Raw genomic sequence first — 20,264 nt, forward strand, 5'->3', positions numbered from 1 at the left:
TAAAGTATTAAACTGTTATTCAAAGAATTATAGATACACTTCTCCTTAACCTGTTGAGGACAGACGTTCCGCTTGCGGAACCCCTAGCCAACAGCATCGCATGGCGCGAAATACAAAACCAACTAAAATACCACAATTCAATTTTCTCAATCAACTATTTTACACCATTTTAAAGATAAGACCCTCGTTAATCGAACCACATTGTCCGTTTTCAAAAAGGCTTTACAGCAAAAGCAAAACATTAGATTGTTAGGAGAGTACATAGACACAAATAATCACACAGCCATTTTCCAAGCAAGCATATATGTCACATAAACCCAAACCACAGCTAAATGCAGCACTAACCTTTGATCTTCATCAGATGACACTCCTAGGACATTATGTTATACAATACATGCATGTTTTGTTCATATTTATATCAAAAAACAGCTTTTTACATTAGCATGTGATGTTCAGAACTAGCATACCCACCGCAAACTTCTGGTGAATTTACTAAATTACTCATGATAAACGTTCACAAAATACATAATTATTTTAAGAATTATAGATACAGAACTCTTTTATGCAATCGCGGTGTCAGATTTTAAAATAGCTTTTCGGCGAAAGCACATTTTGCAATATTCTGAGTACATAGCTCGGCCATCACGGCTAGCTATTTTGACACTTTTATAAAAATTGGATTACCTTTGCTGTGCTTTGTCAGAATTCACTCCCAGGACTTCTTCTACTTCAACAACAAATGTTGTTTTGGTTCCAAATAATCCATAGTTATATTCAAATAGCTACGTTTTGTTCGTGCTTTCAGGTCACTATCCGAAGGGTGACGCGCAAGCGCATTTTGTGACACTTTTTTTCCCCAAAATATTCCATTACCGTACTTAGAAGCATGTCAAACGCTGTTTAAAATCAATTTTTATGCTATTTTTCTCGTAAAATAGCGATAATATTCCAACCGGGCAATGTTGTATTCATTCAAAGGCTGAAAGAAAAAAATGGAGTAGTCTCGTGACCACGCATCTCCAGTGTCACTGTCCCCAGGCTGACCACTCACAAATTCTCCTGCTGTTCTTCGCCCAGAGACAGCAGACACCCCATTCCACTTTCTGGCGGCTTTAGAGAGCCAATGGAAGCCTTAGAAAATGTCACGTTACAGCACAGATGCTGTATTTTCGATAGAGATGCAACAGAAGGACAACAAATTGTCAGACAGGGCACTTCCTGTATGGAATCTTCTCAGGTTTTGGCCTGCCATATGAGTTCTGTTATACTCACAGACACCATTCAAATAGTTTTAGAAACTTTCGAGTGTTTTCTATCCAAATCTACTAATTATATGCATATTCTAGTTTCTGGGCAGGAGTAGTAACCAGATTAAATTGGGTACGTTTTTTATCCGGCCGTGAAAATACTGCCACCTCTCCCAAAGAAGTTAATGCAACCGCTGTGTCAGATTTCCAAAAAACTTTACAGCGAAAGCACACTTTGCAATAATCTGAGTACAGCGCTCGGAGACGAAACCAAACCCGCCATTTTGTGGAGTCAACAAAACTCTGAAATAACATTATAAATATTCACTTACCTTTGATCTTCGTCGGAATGCACTCCCAGGAATCCCAGTTCCCCAATAAAGGTTCATTTGTTTCGATAAAGTCCATATATGTCCAAATACCTCCTTTTTGTTTGCGTGTTGGATAGAGTACTCCAAATGCACTGTGCTCGCGCAGTTAAGTTCAGACGAAAAGTCAAAAAAGTTATATTACAGACGATGTATAGAATGTCAAACGATGTATAGAATCAATCTTTAGGATGTTTTTATCATAAATCTTCCATAATATTCCAACCGGACGATTCCTTTGTCTTCAAAAAAGAAAAGGAACACAGCTAACTCTCAAGGGAGCGTGCGCCACTGAGCTCATGTCATTTTCTCACTCATCTACTTCCAGGAGCTCTTATTCTCTCCATATTCACAGTAGAAGCATGAAACAATGTTCTAAAGACTGTTGACATCGAGTGGAAGCCTTAGGAAGTGCAAAATTAACCCTAAGTCACTGTATACTGGATAGGGAATCACTTGAAAAACTACAACCCTCAGATTTCCACACTTCCTGGTTGGATTTTTCTCAGGTTTTTGCCTGCCATATGAGTTCTGTTATACTCAGACATCATTCAAACAGTTTTAGAAACTTCAGAGTGTGGTCTATCCAAATCTACTAATAATATGCATATCCTACCTTCTGGGCCCGAGTAGCAGGCAGTTTAATTTGTGCACGTATGCGGGACGGACATCCAGCGAATAATCCTATCCCCATTAGCATAACGAAATTTCATAAGTAATTTTTTTCAAATATAGGACTATGTTATATCGTTTTATAGATACACCTCTCCTGAATCGAACCACGTTGTCCGATTTCAAAAAGGCTTTACAGCAAAAGCTAAACATAAGATTATGTTAGAGGAGTATATCCTAAAAGTAGCCACATAGCCATTTTCCGACCAACCACATGCATCACAAATAACCAAAAAACAGCTAAATGCAGCACTAACCTTTGACAATCTTCATCAGATGACACCCCTAGGACATCATGTTACACAATATATGCATTCTTTTGTTCGATAAAGTTCATATTTATATATAAAAACTGCATTTTACATCGGCGCGTAACGTTGACTATTTTCCCTCAAATGCATCCGGTGAAACAGCGCCACAATTTACTAAATTACTATTCGAAAACATTTTAAAAATGTAATATTGTCATTCTAAGATTTATAGATGACTATCTCTTGAAAGCACCTGTAATGCCAGATTTAAAAAATAACTTTACTTGGTAATCACACTTTGCGATAAAAGGGGATGCGATACTCAGAAAATGGGCTACCGTTACAGGTCAGCGCCATCTTGGAACAATCGCATATCAAATCTAGTCTTGTATACTATTGTCAATAATCCCTTACCTTTGATTATCTTCATCAGAAAGCACTTCTAGGAATCCCAGGTCCACAACAAATGTATTTTCATTCGAAAAAGTTAATCCTTTATGTTCCAATAGCTTGTTCTTGTTAGCGCGTTCTGAAGGCTGCACCAAAAGTTCCGTCGTGCGCGGGACTCCACTTTCGAAAAAATGTATTTTTTTTAAATGTAGGTTCGTTCAAACATGTCAAACGTTGTATAACATAAATCTTTAGGGCCTTTTTCAACCAGAGCTCCAATAAGATTCAAGGGCGACGATTGCATTGTGTTTCAAAACGTTTCGAAAGGGGAGGGTAGCCAGGGGCGCCGGCGTCATAATGGTGATGGCCCTCTCCGTGTGACCACGTTCCACTGCGTCTCATTCATTCAGTTTTCACAGTAGAAGGCTCAAATCACTTTGTAAAGACTGGGGACATCTAGTGGAAGCAATAGGAAGTGCTCAATGAACCATTGCTCACTGTGTGATTTACAGGCAAATTGTTGAAGTTGAGACCGCAATTCAGAATTCCACTTCCTGTTACGATCGGTCTCGGGGTTTTGACTGCCATATGAGTTCTGTTATACTCACAGACACCATTCAAACAGTTTTAGAAACTTTAGGGTGTTTTCTATCCACAAGTATTAATTATATGCATATCCTAGCTTCTGAGTTTGAGTAGGAGGCCGTTTAAAATGGGCACGAATTATTTTCAAAAATCGCTGTAGCGCCCCCTATCCTAGGCGAACGACAAGAGGTTAAACACTGACTTGTTAAGCACTTTTTTTTTTACTCCTGAACTTTAGGCTTGCCATAACAAAGGGGTTGAATGCTTATTGACTCAAGACATTTCAGCTTTTCATTTTAATTAATTTAAAAAATAGATCAACAAAAGAACCTTTCCACTTTGACATCATGGGGTATTGTGTGTAGGCAAGTGACAAAACATCTACATTTAATCCATTTTAAATTCAGCCTGTAACACAACAAAATGTGGAAGTCAAGGGGTGTGAATACTTTCTGAAGGCACACAAAAAAAAGAGAAGGAAAAATGCGCATTGACACCCACCCATACACTTAACCCCCCCCCCCCCCAAAAAAAAAACCTGCCCTCCCTTGCAGACAGGTGGTTGTGCATTGGAAAGCAGGGCTGTAACACAACAAAATGTGGAAAAAGTAAATGGGTGTGAATACTTTCCGATGGCACTTGTGTAGTGTAAAGAGACTGATCTATATTAGAATGTCTCTTTAAGAACTGTCAGCCATGCTACCTCCGGAAGTAGTGTGGGAGGCATCTATACCACATAGCCCCCACTAAATGGGACCGTGTAAAGATGACTCTCCCACAAGATGTCCCTGCACTAATTGTCTTAATACCAGGAGACAGCGTTTTTGCTGTTAGCCAAATGGAAAATGTAAAGTTGCTTAAAATATCCACACATTTGTCAATCATTGCATTAATCAAGTGTGCAGTGCAATATGGCTTAGATGAGAAGTTCCTGTATAGTTTGAATTGCTATCCTTATTTTGTTTATCTACAGTATATACTGTCTTGTGCTAATTGATGCACTCTCACATGAAGCAGGAATGTGGCCTTGGCTAAACCATGTCCAAGGCTAGTGTAAACCATGTCCAAGGCTAGTGTAAACCAAGGCTAGTGTAAACCATGTCCAAGGCTAGTGTAAACCAAGGCTAGTGTAAACCATGTCCAAGGCTAGTGTAAACCATGTCCAAGGCTAGTGTAAACCATGTCCAAGGCTAGTGTAAACCAAGGCTAGTGTAAACCAAGGCTAGTGTAAACCAAGGCTAGTGTAAACCAAGGCTAGTGTAAACCAAGGCTAGTGTAAACCATGTCCAAGGCTAGTGTAAACCATGTCCAAGGCTAGTGTAAACCAAGGCTAGTGTAAACAGAGATCTCACTAGACATATTTACTAATGTAAATGGCCCCTCTGTGCTGTCGGCGTGTCTCACTTAGGGGCAGGCAGACATAAGATATAGGCTCTGAGGTGAACCGTGGCTTTAGACGCTGGTATGTGGAGGAAATGAATTACATACTATGTGGTTTAATTAGACATACTATGCTTTATTTTTTTACTTGTCCATTGTTATATGCTGGTATTTTTTGCAGCTAACTTGTCTTGTTTGACTTAGTAATAAATCTGAGCGTACAGATTTGAGCCGTTTGGGTGCGACTGCGGTTTGTGACCTCTATTTACGATCGGCAGGATTTTAGCTATGTGGGAATTACAGAGAATGGTGGCGGTATCAGCTATCTTGATCTGCACAGATGAGCTAAATTACTTTTTACAATTCTGTTCCACTGGGCCCCGTTTCTGCACATCTGCTAACTGTCACACGGATAAGAGGATGTACTTTCTATAAAAGGAGAGAGAACTCTGTTCGTTGGGATTTTCAACTCTGAACTATTTGAGTGATTGTTTAATTGCTCCATTTTTGCTAAAAACATCTGTCTTCTTTTGGTTAGAATTTCCACCACAGGTGTTAGCCAAAGGCAAGCCTCGAAGAGAACCATAATGCCTATACACATCCAGTCAAAACATCACATAATGAAGTGAACACAGCAATTAGATGTTGCCTGATGAATGAAGTTGTGTGTTGACTAGCCTATTTGTTGGTGTTTGTATTTACGCCTGTGTGTGTCTCCCAGGTGGTGTGTAAGTACCTGGAGGATCCGGTGCTGTTTGAGAGGGAGGAGGTGGGGATGGTGAAGTTTGACATTCGCTACATGCTGCTGCTGCGCTCAGTTCAGCCTCTACGCCTCTACTCCTACAACGTGTTCTGGCTGCGCTTCGCCAACAGGTTAGACACTTCCCATCAACTGCTGCAGGAAGTGGAGCTTCCTTGCGACACTCGTTTGTCCACGTTTGTCATGCTGGCGTTCGCCACAAAATGCTGGTCTATACTGGGTTTCTTTCTTTCCAGTAGGAAACCAATAAATCACGTTTTATTTGTCACATGTGCCGAATACAACTGGTGTCGACTTTACAGTGAAATGCTTGTTTACGAACCTTTCCCAACGATGCGGAGTCGAAAAAGAGAAAAAAGGAATGCTAAATAAAATATGCACACAGATGGAAATGCATACAGGAAGTCCCAGTACCAGATCAATGGTACTGACTAGGCATCAGGATAGATTATATTATTAAGGTACTTGAGGTAGATATGTACACGAAGGCGGGGTGTAGTGACTAGGCATCAGGATAGATAATAATAAGGTATTTGAGATAGATATGTAGATGAAGACAGGGTAAAGTGACTAGTCATCAGGATAGATAATAAGGTATTTGAGGTAGATATGTACATGAAGGCAGGGTAAAGTGACTAGGCATCAGGATAGATGATGATGATAATAATAATCAAGAGTGCACATATTTTCTCTGGTATCGTTTTCCTGACGGTAGCAGAGTGAACACTCAATGGCTTGGGTGGCAGGAGTCTTTGGCAATTACACCGCCTGATATAGAGGTCCTGGATGGCAGGAAGCTTGGCTCCAGTGACGTAATGGGCTGTCCACACCACCCTTTGTAGTGCTTTGTGGTCAAGGGCGGTGCAATTGCCATACCAAGCTGTGATCCAACCAGTCCAAGATGCTCTCGATGGTGCAGCTGTATAACTTTTTGAGGATCTATGACAAATCTTTTCAGTCTCCTGAGGGGGAATAGGTTTTGTCGTGCCCGCTTCACGACTGTCATAGTGTGCTTTGACCATGTTAGTTTGTTGCCTACTCTCACCACCTGGGGCCGACCCGTCAGGAAGTCCTGGATCCAGTTGCAGAGGGAGGAGTTCAGTCCCAGGGTCCCTAGCTTGAAGGGGACTATGTTGAACGCTGAGATGTAGTCTATGAACAGCATTCTCACATTGTTATTTCCCCTCTTGTCCAGGTGGATCTGTTGGGGCGGTATGGGAATTGGATTTGGGTCTAGGGTGTCTGGGATGATGGTGTTGTTTGTCATGACCAGCTCTTTCAAGGCACATCATAATTACAGATCTGAGTGCTACAGGGAAATAGTCATTTAGGCAGGTTACCTTGGGAACAGGGACAATGGTGGTCAGCTTGAAACATGTTGGTATTACAGACTGGGGCAAGGAAAGATTGAAAATGTCTGTGACACCGGCCAGCTGGTTTGGGCATGCTTTGAGAATGCACCCTGGTATTCCGTCTTATTGTTAACCTGTTTAAACGTTTTGCTCACATTGGCCACAGGGCGAGATCACATAGTCATCTGGAAAAGCAGGGGCTTTCATGCAAGGCACAGTGTTATATTCTTCTAAGCGAGCATAAAAGGCATTTAGCTCGTTTGGGAGTTCTGCATTGCTGGGCAGCTCATGGCTGGGTTTCCTTTTGTAATCTGTTATAGTCTGCAATCCCTGCCGCTGTTGTGGAAAATTGTCCTCAAGTTTCCTTCAAAAAAGCAAAGCATCTCCGAGTTTGTGGAATCAAGATGGACTTTATTACAAAAGCGATAGAGCCGAGTTGGTCTGCAGAGCAACTGATTTTCCAGTCTCGGGACATTTCTATTATACAGTTTCATCCTTGCATCATATTCATAGCCATTCCCTCTTATGTAAATGATCTATACCCCTTGGCTTCTCGCCACCATTATCTTTGTCTCCTTCCATTATGTTTACGCCCATCTTAATCTGCTCCCCTTGTTGGTCCGTGTTTAGATTATATTGGTGGCGTAACCTTGACAATATCTGATTACCCCTCTTCCTGGCCTTAGTTTCCAAGCATGAACTATATTGGTGGTGAAAGCACAGTGTTAATGCCAAAATAGTTTGGACACACACTCCTAATGTTGGTCAATGGCTCCCAAGCACAGATCTAATGGCCTCTTGGGATAAAGCAATGACTTTCAACCAGGTAACCCTTTCTCTAGTCCACTGACCATGACACACACACACACACACATTATAATGGACTCTTTGGACTAAGTAATGACTTTCAGCCTAGTAACCATTCCTCTACATGTGGTAAAACCCTCTAAGATGCATACAGTAAAGCTTATAAAAACGTAACACATAAACTGGAATTTTCTCCAATAACACCTTCCTTCTATATTGTCCTTTTGCATGTTTGATGTCTCGTCGGAAGTCATAGTGGGATTTCTTGCATGCGTCTGTTTCCTGTTGTCAGCGGTAGCTCTAGCCTATAGCACAGTGCAGCTGTTGCCTGTAATCCAAGGTTTTGTTTTGAATACATTCTTAGTCACTGTGGGGATGACATCATCTATGCACTTGACTGTTGTGGTTAACCCCTCAATGTTATCAGATGAATCCCGGAAAATGTCTGTACTAGCAAAACAGTCTTGTAGCCTCACTTCCGTATTAAGCTGGTATACTGGTACTTCCTGTTTTTAGCGAGAACGTTTGAGAAGTAAAACCAGCTGCCTTGCTAACCACATGCTCCACTCACAAGACTGCATATAGATCCGCAGTTCGACGCTCATCTCTTAAAATGTGTGAGGACGGCGGGGGGGGGGGCATAAGATTTAAGCGAGGGCAGAATTTGAATGTCAAATGCTGCAGCCCATAAATGCCACCTATGATGCGTTGACTTCCAGAATAAGAGTGCTGATCTAGGATCTGTTTTGCCTTCTATAGAAGAGGAACCTGATCTGAGATCAGCACTGCCATTCTGAGACGCTTTGTGAATAAAGGCTGGAGCTTTATGCTGGTCTCATCTCTGTTCTACACAGGCCTTTCTCTATGGACCACTTTGATGACTACCAGAAGCACTTCACTGTCATGAACTATGCAGAGGGGGTCCAGCTCAAACAGGTAATGATGACAAAGCAAACCCCTGCATACATCAAAAGCAGACTAAGCCAACCGACTGAAAAGGACAAACACATTCACACACGCACTCAGAAACGTAAACAAACACTTGTCAAAGAAAACGCGCGCGCACACAAGGCAGCAACACAAAAACATACACACAGCTACAACACACACACCACCTGAATTCATTCCCTAAATCTGATACTCTGTGTGCCCCAGGTTCACTACGACGAATTCATACCCATGTTTGAAAAGCAGTATCGTCAGTATCCATGGAAAGAGGTTGAGGTAAACACACACTTTGAATCTTTCACTTGTCTGTCTGTATGTGTGAGTTAAGATGGGTGGACACTGTGACTTTCAACATCCTAACGTCGCTGAGCTTCACATTAAACGACCGTCTTTCCTGTATTTTTGTTGGGGTGTTACCAACGTAGTGGTGCGCACACTAAACGATGTGGCACAGAAGGGGGGGTCACACACTACAAGATTCTTCACTTGGTGGTGAGGATTGTTTTTGCGAGACAGCGTGGTATCGATAATGTGATTTAACATCGCTAAAACGAGCTGTGGCTCAAAGCAGCCTCATAAACGTTTTCAGTCAGACATTCAGTTGAAATATCTAGACAGCATTTTGAATTGAGTAACATTTGCTTGTGAACTTCAGAGCTGTAACAATCTGACACTTTGTGTCATGTAAAACTATAAAGACAAAGCTCTGTGATAAGAAAGTCGATTCTTCCATGGAATTTCTCGGCTCTGTTACTTTGTGATAAAGTCTAATTGAAGTTACAAGTTCCGGTATTGGTGCAAATATTTGATTGAATATTTCCACAACACCTTTAAACAGTCACCCCCCTCTATATGGATAATAACTCCCCTTGCCCCTTCACCATCATTATCTTCCAGTCTCAGTTCTTGCTTGTTAACGCCCACATCTGCTACGGTCTAGATTATAATGGTGGCGGGGGCCTGGCTGTGATACAGAAAATAATACTTGTGTTTCCGGTATTAGTTCTGTATTTCCTGCTGACTTTCAGTCTCTACATGTCTAGTGATGAATTCCATGTCTTTCCTGCTAACATTGTTTTTACTGTAGTCCAATGCTTAACTCATTGTTTATCTAGCTCTGTCCATTTTAACTAAAGCTCAGCAGATATTCTGCTCACATATGTTTTATCCCTTATACATGTGTTTCTGTCTCAATACTTCAAAGTGGTCAGTCCGGATACTGGAAATGTAATCATTGTCATGAGTTTTGCTCCTACAAAGGCAAGTACAAACACATACTATTAGTAGTCCTGCCCCAGAGTCTCCACATTCTGGGTGATGTGAAACAACGTCATCCCACTGGGGTCTTCTCTGGTGAGCTCTCATTGGCTATTGCTGGTCATCGTTCTCAACAATTGTCGTTGCACATCTCGCACTGCAAGAGCATTGCAGATTTTGTGCAGATAAAATCAAACATGTTTGAAAATATTGGGACTTCTGGGACTGCTCAAAGACTAGATCGGTAACCCTCACATTGCGTCTTTGACCCGCTCTGTGCGACCCGAATAGGCAACAACATTGGCATGTCTCCGATCTCAAATGTGTCTAGGACTGATAAATCGTGTAGCGTACACTCGGCTTTACTCTGTAACTCTGTTACGTAATCAGTGTTGAGATTAGTTACTTGGAAAAGTAATATATTATCCATTACATTTAACAAAGTAAGGTTACTTTGCAATATTACTTTGTGTGGAAACTAACGAGTTATTACTTTTCGTTCATGAAATGAAATCTGAGTCTCACCAGTTAACAGTCAGAGAGAACAAGGCTACGGGGGCATGCTCTACCAAAGATGAGCTACTTAATCACATTGTCTATGAAGCATGTCACAAATACAACGTGTGGACTAACAGTCAAATTCTTACTTACAGGTCCTTTTCCAACAATGCAGTTAAAGATGAGAGAAAATATATAAATAGTGACACAAGGAAGAAATAAAGTGAATAACAAATAAAAATGACAAGTTAAAATAGTATGGCTATATACAGCGAGTATTAGTACTGAGTCGATGTGCAGAGGCATGAGGTAACTGAGCTAGCTATGTTCATATAGGTAGAAAGTGACTAGGCAACAGGATAGATAATAGACAGCAGCTGTGTGTGTGTGTGGTGTCAGTATGCAGAACTACTAACTCGGGTTTCATGATCACTAGTTTCCCGTCTCATCTGTGGCGCTGCTTTCCTGTGCTAGTCTACAAGTGCTGCACTATATATGGGATGCTTAATTAGCCATATATACTGATAGTGTAAATAACTGCTTTAGTGTGATTTAAGTTTAAGTGCAATTAGGCTTTAAGCCTTTGGGATGTTTTGATGTATAAAGTCATAGTATGAGAAGAGAAAAAGGTTGCTGCATGTTTGGGGAAGTCACACAAACACATCTTTGTACATTCCAACTAGCTGGAGTCCCATCCTTGCATGTCTAAGATAACCAATCATTCTTTGGTGTTAGGCAGAAACACCGTAGGGTCCTCTTACTGGTATTGTCATGGCCCTGCCTAACTCTAAGACCCTGATGGGTGTGGAAGTGAATATGTATGAGAGAGGACTGTAATCGGATGTTCTTTGATGTGGGCCCCTGTGGCCCCCCTTTGTCATAGAAATATTTGCTCAATAATATTCTCAGATACCGGAACTTGTGAATTCAAATAGACTTTATTACAAAGTAACAAGCCGAGCTGGTCCATGGACCAACTGCCTTCCCAGCCTCGGCACACACTTTTATATGTCTAATGGTGTTAAGTAATTCACACCTATGCTCCTAATGCAGGTAGATGTTTTCTGGTGCCTATAAATGATTAACTAATGTGTATGTCTAATGGCCTTCACAAGACCAGGCATGACCCAGAATGGTTAGGCCTGTGCTGATCCGGCTTTGCACATTCACATGGATTCTGCCTACTCTAAGATGCATAACACACGTACTGAAAAATCCCCAATACCTTTCAGCAGATTGTGTACTGTTTGGAGAAGTGTATTCCCTGGGACCTAAAGACGGTGTCATTTATCAATCATGCGTGAGCACAGTATGTGTAAACCATGCATGGGATTTCCACGCAAAGGGATATTATCAATATGAATGTTTTGCTTGAGTGTGTGAAAATGTATGCGCAGCCATGACCATGCGTATGCACAGTGCCAACTGGTGGAATAAGGGAACTGCTTGTCAAGCGTAGAAGAATGGGGAAAATATATGTTGAAATAGTGAGAGTAATAATTAAATTGATCTCAGAAGCGATCAATGGCAAAGATTGGCGGTGCGCCCTCCTATACATTTAATATGGACAGCAGCGGTCAAGACATTTCTCCAAACAGCCTTTCTCTGCTCGCTAGAGAACTAAATGAGGAAAGAAGTTGAGATCGGATCATGGAAACACTCCCGGTAGAGATGATTCTGAAAGTAACGCACGTGGTGTTTGACAGAGTAACTAATAATATTACCCAATTTGAAAAAGTTATTTTACTCCATTAATCATAAAAGTAATCTAACACCTTTATCAAACACCCGCCCCCAATCACCCCTTACCCAAAACGAGTGTAAATATTGGACCATAAATTGTGCCTTCCTGTATTATATTTATGCTAAAATGTTTGTTCTATTCTACTGCCATTTACTTTGTTCGTACTCTTTTGTTTCTTATCGTTGTATTGTCAAGAAGAAACCTGCAAGTAAGCATTTAGTTGGACGGTGTAGACAATGTGTTTCCTGTACAAACAACTAATAAAACTGGAAACTTGAATGCGTTACCCCCAACACTGTAGGTGTTACTCCCTGTGGGAGAAAGGTAGACGTGCTGAAGGAAGGAAAAATAGAAATACATTAGCTAGCGAAAGGAGACTGGCAGCTGGCCCTGAGTGGAGATAACAGGTGGCCATACATCCCCAAGTAGGAACCACGCAACGGCCAGGCAAGCTGAATGTATGGCCATGACTAAATATATGCCAAGCGTAAGCATGCAATGCATGCATTATTTTCATATCCATATGAGGAGAGTTTAGCCACCATTATGTTAGAGCTAAAAGCAGATGTGGGCGTTATCCTCAGATATGGGCGTTATCCATTGGGTTGAAAGATAATGATGGCAGAACGCATAGGGGGTTTTACTTCATTTACATAAAGGGTGGACCTATGTATTGTATGTGCATAAAAGCAGAGCCGGGGCCTAAGGAAGGCAGTTGTTCCGCGGCTCGGCTTTACTACTCTGTATTAAAGTCTATATTGAATTGACAAGTTCTTGTAAGAAGTGTTATTCTTAAGACAATTTTCCACGACACCCCCTCTATCTCTGTCTCCCTTATATCTCTGCCTCTTTCTCACCTTTCTACCTCCTTCCCTCATTTATTTCAATTTAAGGGCTTTATTGGCATGGGAAACACGTTAACATTGCCAAAGAAAGTGAAATGTATAATAAACACAAGTAAAATGAACAGTAAACATTACACTCACAAAGGTTCTAAAAGAATAGACATTTCAATGTCATATGTCTATATACAGTGTTACGATGTGCAAATAGTCAAAGTACAGAAGGAAAAATAAACATCGATATAGGTTGTATTTACAGTGGTGTTTGTTCTTCACTGGTTGCCCTTGTGGCAACAGGTCACAAATCTTGCTGCTGTGATTTCTCTCTACCCCCTTCTCAGAGAGAGGCGTTCAAGGCATTTGCAGAGCTCTTCCAGGCAGCCTCGTCTAGGCCGGCCCCCTACGGTTTCTGTGCGTACCCCTCCTCCCGGGCCATCTACGCTGTAGACCTTATGCTCAAGTGGGGCACTGGGGACAGAGGTGAGGCCTGGCTATATTAATGCGTACTTATCATGTGTATGTTTCTGTACCTCCAAGTGTATGCGTGACAGCTTTACATTCCTCACTGAGTTCCTCACACATTCATAGGATGGGTGAACTGTATACACGGTGGGAACAGGAGGACAGTTAGTCTGGCCTTGAACTGGCTACAGTCTCAAACAATAGATAGGCTAACTGTTATTGTCCACGTTCTTATTGATAATCTCACACTTTGACTGGAAATGGTCCCACGCATGGTTTACACACAGATTTGTGCTTATGCGTGATTGATAAATGAGGCCTTGTAAGTAGGCATTTTACTATACCGTAATTTCCGGACTATTAAGCGCACCTGAATATAAGCCGCACCCACTGAATTAAAAAAAAAATATTATTTTGAACATAAATAAGCCGCACATGTCTATAAGCCGCAGGTGCCTACCGGTACATTGAAACAAATTAACTTTACACAGGCTTTAACGAAACACGGCTTGTAACAAAAATAAATAGGCTTTAACGAAACACGGCTTGTAACAAAAATAAATAGGCTTTAACGAAACACGGCTTGTAACAAAAATAAATAGGCTTTAACGAAACACGGCTTGTAACAAAAATAAATAGGCTTTAACGAAACACGGCTTGTAACAAAAATAAATAGGCTTTAACGAAACACGGCTTGTAACAAAAATAAATAGGCTTTAACGAAACACGGCTTGTAACAAAAATAAATAGGCTTTAACGAAACACGGCTTGTAACAAAAATAAATAGGCTTTAACGAAACACGGCTTGTAACAAAATTTAACATTTGCAGTAAGCTTTAGTTGTCTTTTTGCACTGAGTCAATTCCTCACGCTGCTGTTTCCAACGTCTTATCATCGACTCATTAAGACCAAGCTCCCGTGCAGCAGCTCTATTTCCTTTTCCAACAGCCAGATCAATCGCCTTCAACTTGAAAGCTGCATCATATGCATTTCTCCATGTCTTTGCCATGATGAGGGTGACAAAATGACTACCGTAATCAGAATGATGGGAAGTTTGAGAGCGCTCGATTTAATCTAAACAGTAAACAAAAAAGTTGTTTGACCGTAACCCGTTTGGCAATTTCATTGGTCTAATGAAAGCTTCATGCTGCCAAAAAACTGAGCACGTCACAGAATGTGTTTTTTGGAGAAAAAAATTGAAAGCGGGAAAAATCCATATATTAGCCGCGTCATTGTTTAAGCCGCGAGGTTCAAAGCTGGGGAAAAAAGTTGCAGGCTTATAGTCCGGAATTTACGGTAAGTGAAACTCTATCGTTTGAATGTGCCTATAGCTGAGTTACAGCTATCAGCCTTAGCCTCAGGAAGGTCACCTAGGATACCAAGTTCTGCTTTATGGTGATGAGGTCACCCAGATGCTACAACTTAATTTAGTGTGCATGCAGAATTTATGACCCAACAGGTTAGGAGGGTGAGAGTGTAGTTGGTTGATTGTCTTCTGTTATTTAAAATGTGGTCCTGTATGGCTCAGTTGGTAGAGAATGGCGCTTGGAATGCCAAGGGTCATGGGTTCGATCTCAAATAAGAATTTGTTCTTAACTGACTTGCCTAGTTAAATAAAGTAAAATGACTAAGTTGCTTTGGATAAAAGTATCTGCTAAATAGCATACATTACGCACTCAAATCTGTCAGAGGTAGATGGGATGGTGTAACAGTTGATTAGTGATGTATAACACATACCGATTCCGACAGAGGTTTAGTTTCACACCTCAGCGTGTAGGAAAACAGCTATGTATCTTAGTGGGGGTTTCCCCGTAGTGGTAGTTTCCACCCAGGATGGGTACAATGGCACTGTTCATCTATAAATCAATAGTTATACCATTATGGAATATTACCGGTGTAGACCATTGTACACTACATACCATATACCTAATCACACTTCACACTTAATTTGTATTTCATAAACCTCATATTTTAGTTATATTATATAATATAAGTTCCATTATTAACCCCTGCTAATATTATCCAGTGTATGATCTAACCCTCTATGATCTGTTCCTGGATCAGGTGAACGCGTGATGAAGCCTCAGATCCTGGAGGTAAACTTCAGTCCAGACTGCGCCAGGGCCTGCCTCCATCACCCTGGTTTCTACGACCACATGTTCCAAACACTCTTCCTGGATGAGGCTGATCAGTGCCCTGTCACTCAGGTCTCATGATGACCTCTAACCCCTGGCCTTGAACCCATATTACACAGTTGAAAGGTCCATTTGGACAATTTGTATTTATTATTTCTAGTAGGAATTGATGAGTAATGGTCAAGAACAGATGTGCCAAATACATTTTGCCCCGTGGGCTGCATTCGATCCCTACTGAGGTCCAGAGGATCGCACTTCAAATGTATTTTATTACCTCTTCATCAAAAATAGCAAAGAAGTTGTTTTTAAATCACTTTTGGAGTTTTCAATGCTCCCTGACTGTCTAGATTTTATTTCGATGACTTATCAAACTGGAGAGTGAAGAGACTAAATGTAGGTTCATTATCATTTCCACACAGTTTGGATTTGGCTTCAGTCATATTTAAATGTCAAATGAGTTTCTCTCTGAATGTTTTAATTTTATTTATTTTTACCATTATTCAAATCTCTCGCGGGATGTATTGAAGGGGCTCGCAGGCCGGATAATCTCTCACGCTTAAGCCCTTCACTCCTACATATCTGTATCCCGTAACAGGGAGAGTGTGAAGAGCATTGCACTGTTCTGCTCTGTAGTTTCTCTCTAGATCCTCCAACTTCCAAGGAACACTGGTTTATTTTGTAAATGTTCTGATCGGTATCAAACCTCATGTAAATGTATAACTAGTCATTTGTGTGAAGAGGCGTTCATAATCATACCCCGATCATAAGTATGGTGATTGATGGGTTACAGTGTTGTAGAAAAATCAGCTCCTTTAGTTAAAAACTGTTAAGCATTCACCCAGGGTTTATTCAATAGTGACCTGCGCAGGGGAGACCTTTTCTGGACAGACACATCCATTTTAGCTTATATAGGCAAGGAACATCGGGTTTAAATCAGTATTCTCTTTTCTGCTGGGTTTTCTTGGCAAACTTAACTATTATATACTGCCACGTTTCATACTACCTATTCTCAAATGCAGATTGGTTCTAGTTCAACCTGGATAACATCTTTAAAGCACACAGTGCAGTTGTCTAACATTGTCATTAAGCTTAACGGTTTTCTTCTGTGACCATTTCTCATTCTATGATAACTTTGACAATGTTCTCCGGACTCGACATGTTTTCGGCAATGAATGGAATTTCAACATTGAATATGCTTTCTAAATAGCAGCAGATCTATAGTAATTTCTTCCATGTCACTAATCATTAGTTCAGTAATAAATCATAACGAAACAACTGGTTATTTTTTTTTTAGCTTGATCAACGGTCAATTTATAGCAGGAATAAAAAAAACAATTATATCAAAAACCTAAAACCGCAGATAAATTATAACGTATTTCTGTAGATTAATTTGTCTTGTAATATTGGTTTGATGTTTTTTTGTCATTTGCTTCATTAAAATAGAGAGAACTGACAATCAGTTGAATGAGAAGAAAACTCTGGGGGCGTGGAACTTGAATCTACTGGTTCCAGCCAAGCGCGCTCCCACAGATACATTTGAAGAAGTTCTAACAGAAGAGAGGAGTGTTTTTTACAGTAATGCACTAGAACGTTGGATGCTGATAAACCACACAGAAGAAGAGTGCGAGTTGTTGATTGCTAGATCTCGGTTGGGTATATCCATGTTTACCGCTGATCTGCTGCATGTGAAAGAGGAGCGGCGCAGGCTTTCTGTAAGTATGCAAGGTCTTCTCAGAAAAATCCAATGGTTGACATGAACAACAATGCTATCTATGTTGAACAGAGTTATATATTTGTGGGAAGAAAAAAAAAAGATTTACGTATGGGTATTCATTCTCCAGGAGATATCCGAACAAATGCATGAATGACCGTTTCAAGGTGTTTGCGCGTCACCTTTTAACACATTTTTAGCGGCAGTCATTAATTACTAGGCAATCAACCGCACAATGCACATTATGGGCGCGCCTCGTTATTTCTCAAAGTTTGTATGGAAACCAAGAGAAAGTCATCGCTATTTGCGTTTCATGACGATTGAGCTCAGTCAGCACTTGTGAGTAGCTTGAGTCAATTCGATAACAGCGGTGAGTGATAGCGAGTGGGACTGACAAGACAATGGCTGAATGCTCATCACCTGCCGAGAAGTGATCTAAAAACTGTCGAAAAAAGATCTGTTAAACCACGACGCGCACAGACATCTCCCTCCCACTCGCAAAGCTGGCAGACTGAGGAGAGGCACCGCTGCTAAGCACAGAGCGCAGATGCACTTGGCCAAATCAATTCCAGTAATTAATATAATAATTAGACATTTACTCTGACACATCGCGACCCGACCAATACTTTAAGAAACGCTGCCCTAGGGAAGTTGTCAACATAGCTAAGAATGAATAGGCTCCATTGTTATGTTAACCGTTTAACCAGTGCGATTCATTCACTTCAAGGTTGCGTCTCCGCATCACTTCAAGGCTGGAGACAGTTGTTTTGTGGTCAATCGTTATAATAATGATTAGCCTGAGACAAGCTACCTTGGTTTAATCCTGAGAAAGGGCCTTGGATATCAACAATGCCGATATTATATACCAAACAACACCCTCTCTGATTCCTCTGGAGGGTCAACCTGACCTGAGGTGGAAGTCTACTCCTGCCCAGACTGCTATTTGTGGGGCACAGGCTCCTCCTATATGAGCGTGTACTATATTGAGGGTGTTAGTTGATTGTGAGCTGCACTCTAACTTTCAGCCCATAATGTCTGAACCGGCAGTAGCATATCAAAAACATATTGCAGTGTATGTTAGAAAAATCAATAACTTGGTTGATGCAGGGGCGAAAATCTGACATCAACTTTGGAGGGGACAATTACATTACATTTTCTCAAGAGCAATTCTTGAGGGGGACACCAAAAGTAGTGCTGTAACACATAGCCTACGTTGTAATATGTTAAATGTATATTGAGGAACCATACTTACTACTACTGGATAATTGATAGGTACAGTAGTTAACAGAAGGGTTGTCCCAACTTGTTCAAATGTTTAAATCATCATAATACTACTAATAATAATAGTTATAGCAGTGTTCCTTATCAGTCCAGTATGTCTGCAGGTATTTGTATTTACAACCAGCAATACCAAGAAAAGCCAGTAGGTGGCAATGGTACTGTACACTGTATGGGTGCAGTTTTCGTAAATACAATGAACATGGTGTGATCTCGTCTAAAATAATCTCCATTGAGTAACATCCCAAAGTTGTTCTCCGTATTGAATTGACCTTTTAATTTTACTTTTTCTGATACATTTATAAAGTAATTAAATATGTGCCACTGGCCTGAGTCTACTACAGTAGCTTTACAAGAACAAAAAGCTAAAAATAAGTACAGTTCTAAAAGCAAAATAACTACTTCAATGAATAACCCAAATAAATCAACCAAAATATCCTTCAGTCTGTGTCTCAACTCTTCAAACAGCAGCTATGGACAAGTATGTCACACAAAGTATGACATTTTAAATAAAATAACATGAAATAAATAATTAGTAAGTGTACTGTCATGTACTAAAGCCTCCTGAGGACCTCTGCTGCCTCTCCACTGCTGCTACAGGGGTATTTGTTGTGAAAGAGAGGGATCTGCACTGAAAGAGAATCTATGTTTAGCTCTGGGTACTGATCTAGAGACTCATCCAACTCCCCCGTGAGAAGCGCTCTTTCCAACTTTTGCAGGACGTTTAGACTGTCCTGGTCAGAACGGTCGCCAAACTGAACCTCCACACCATCCAACACAAAAAAATTCTGCCCTATAGTGATCCACTGCTTTGCCAGCAAATCGTCTTGAGTGTGTCTCAATGGATTCAATAGAGTCAATCAATGTTGTTGCTTTCTCATACAGTGCAAGGTAGCTTTCGTCATTTCTCTTGCCCCTAAGAGATGACCGCACACACTCGACTGCAGCCTGCATACCAGAGACAGTCTGAGTTTTCTTCTGCAGTGAAATGTTTAGACATTCAAGCTCTCCAAGAACAGCAGAGGCAAGTGTGAGGCCCAACACAGTCTTGCCTTTGCTGAAGTGCTCGAATAAGCCACTGGCGGTTGAAGCTGTCTTGGATGCAGTTGTTGCCATCTCCTCTAGGCTGCTTAGTACCCGCTCATACTGCCCTAGCACAGCTCTAATAGCAGTATTCCGCACAGTCCACCCCGTTGGACATAGGGGTTTCAGGGTGGTCAGATTTGTATCTTTGGACGTGGCAATTGATTCAAACATGCTCTTAAACTTTCCTGACTGGCCATAGAGGACACCTAACTGATGGACCCAAGAAAGGGAATCTCGGATCAGTGGGGAGGCTGTGCAGCCAGCCTGTGTAATCAGATTACACAGTGTGCTCCACAATGCACATAGAGGGCTAATGGCTGCTGCCTCCTCACAATTGCCTGTGCACCTGTGTATTTTCCTGCCATGTTTAGAGTCACCATCGTAGCTCTGCCCACGTAAGCCAGACATGGGCAAATTGAGCCTCAACAACACATCAGTTGCCACTTTCGCAATGCCCTCGCCTGTTGTCTCCGACACCCTGTATAGCCCAA

General features: G+C 41.1%; 1 protein-coding gene across 4 annotated transcripts in view; it reads left to right on the forward strand.

Annotated features, from left to right (window-relative positions):
• Window positions 1-20,264, forward strand: part of ttll12 (tubulin tyrosine ligase-like family, member 12) — a 43,984-nt gene that overhangs the window by 13,899 nt on the left and 9,821 nt on the right. For 3 of the 4 annotated variants that reach the window (XM_014153124.3, XM_082963866.1, XM_082963865.1), the window contains exons 10-14: window positions 5,615-5,766; window positions 8,667-8,748; window positions 8,968-9,036; window positions 13,443-13,581; window positions 15,628-17,410. In XM_014153124.3, coding sequence (XP_014008599.2) covers window positions 5,615-5,766; window positions 8,667-8,748; window positions 8,968-9,036; window positions 13,443-13,581; window positions 15,628-15,779 — 594 coding nt within the window. In that variant the 3' untranslated portion in view covers window positions 15,780-17,410. Of the gene's footprint in view, window positions 1-5,614; window positions 5,767-8,666; window positions 8,749-8,967; window positions 9,037-13,442; window positions 13,582-15,627; window positions 17,411-20,264 lie in introns of those variants that run through there. The other variant, XM_014153108.3, reaches the window with a different exon arrangement.

This window comes from Salmo salar, chromosome 17, assembly GCF_965601325.2.
Source record: "Salmo salar chromosome 17, fSalSal1, whole genome shotgun sequence".
Lineage (NCBI taxonomy): Eukaryota > Metazoa > Chordata > Actinopteri > Salmoniformes > Salmonidae > Salmo > Salmo salar.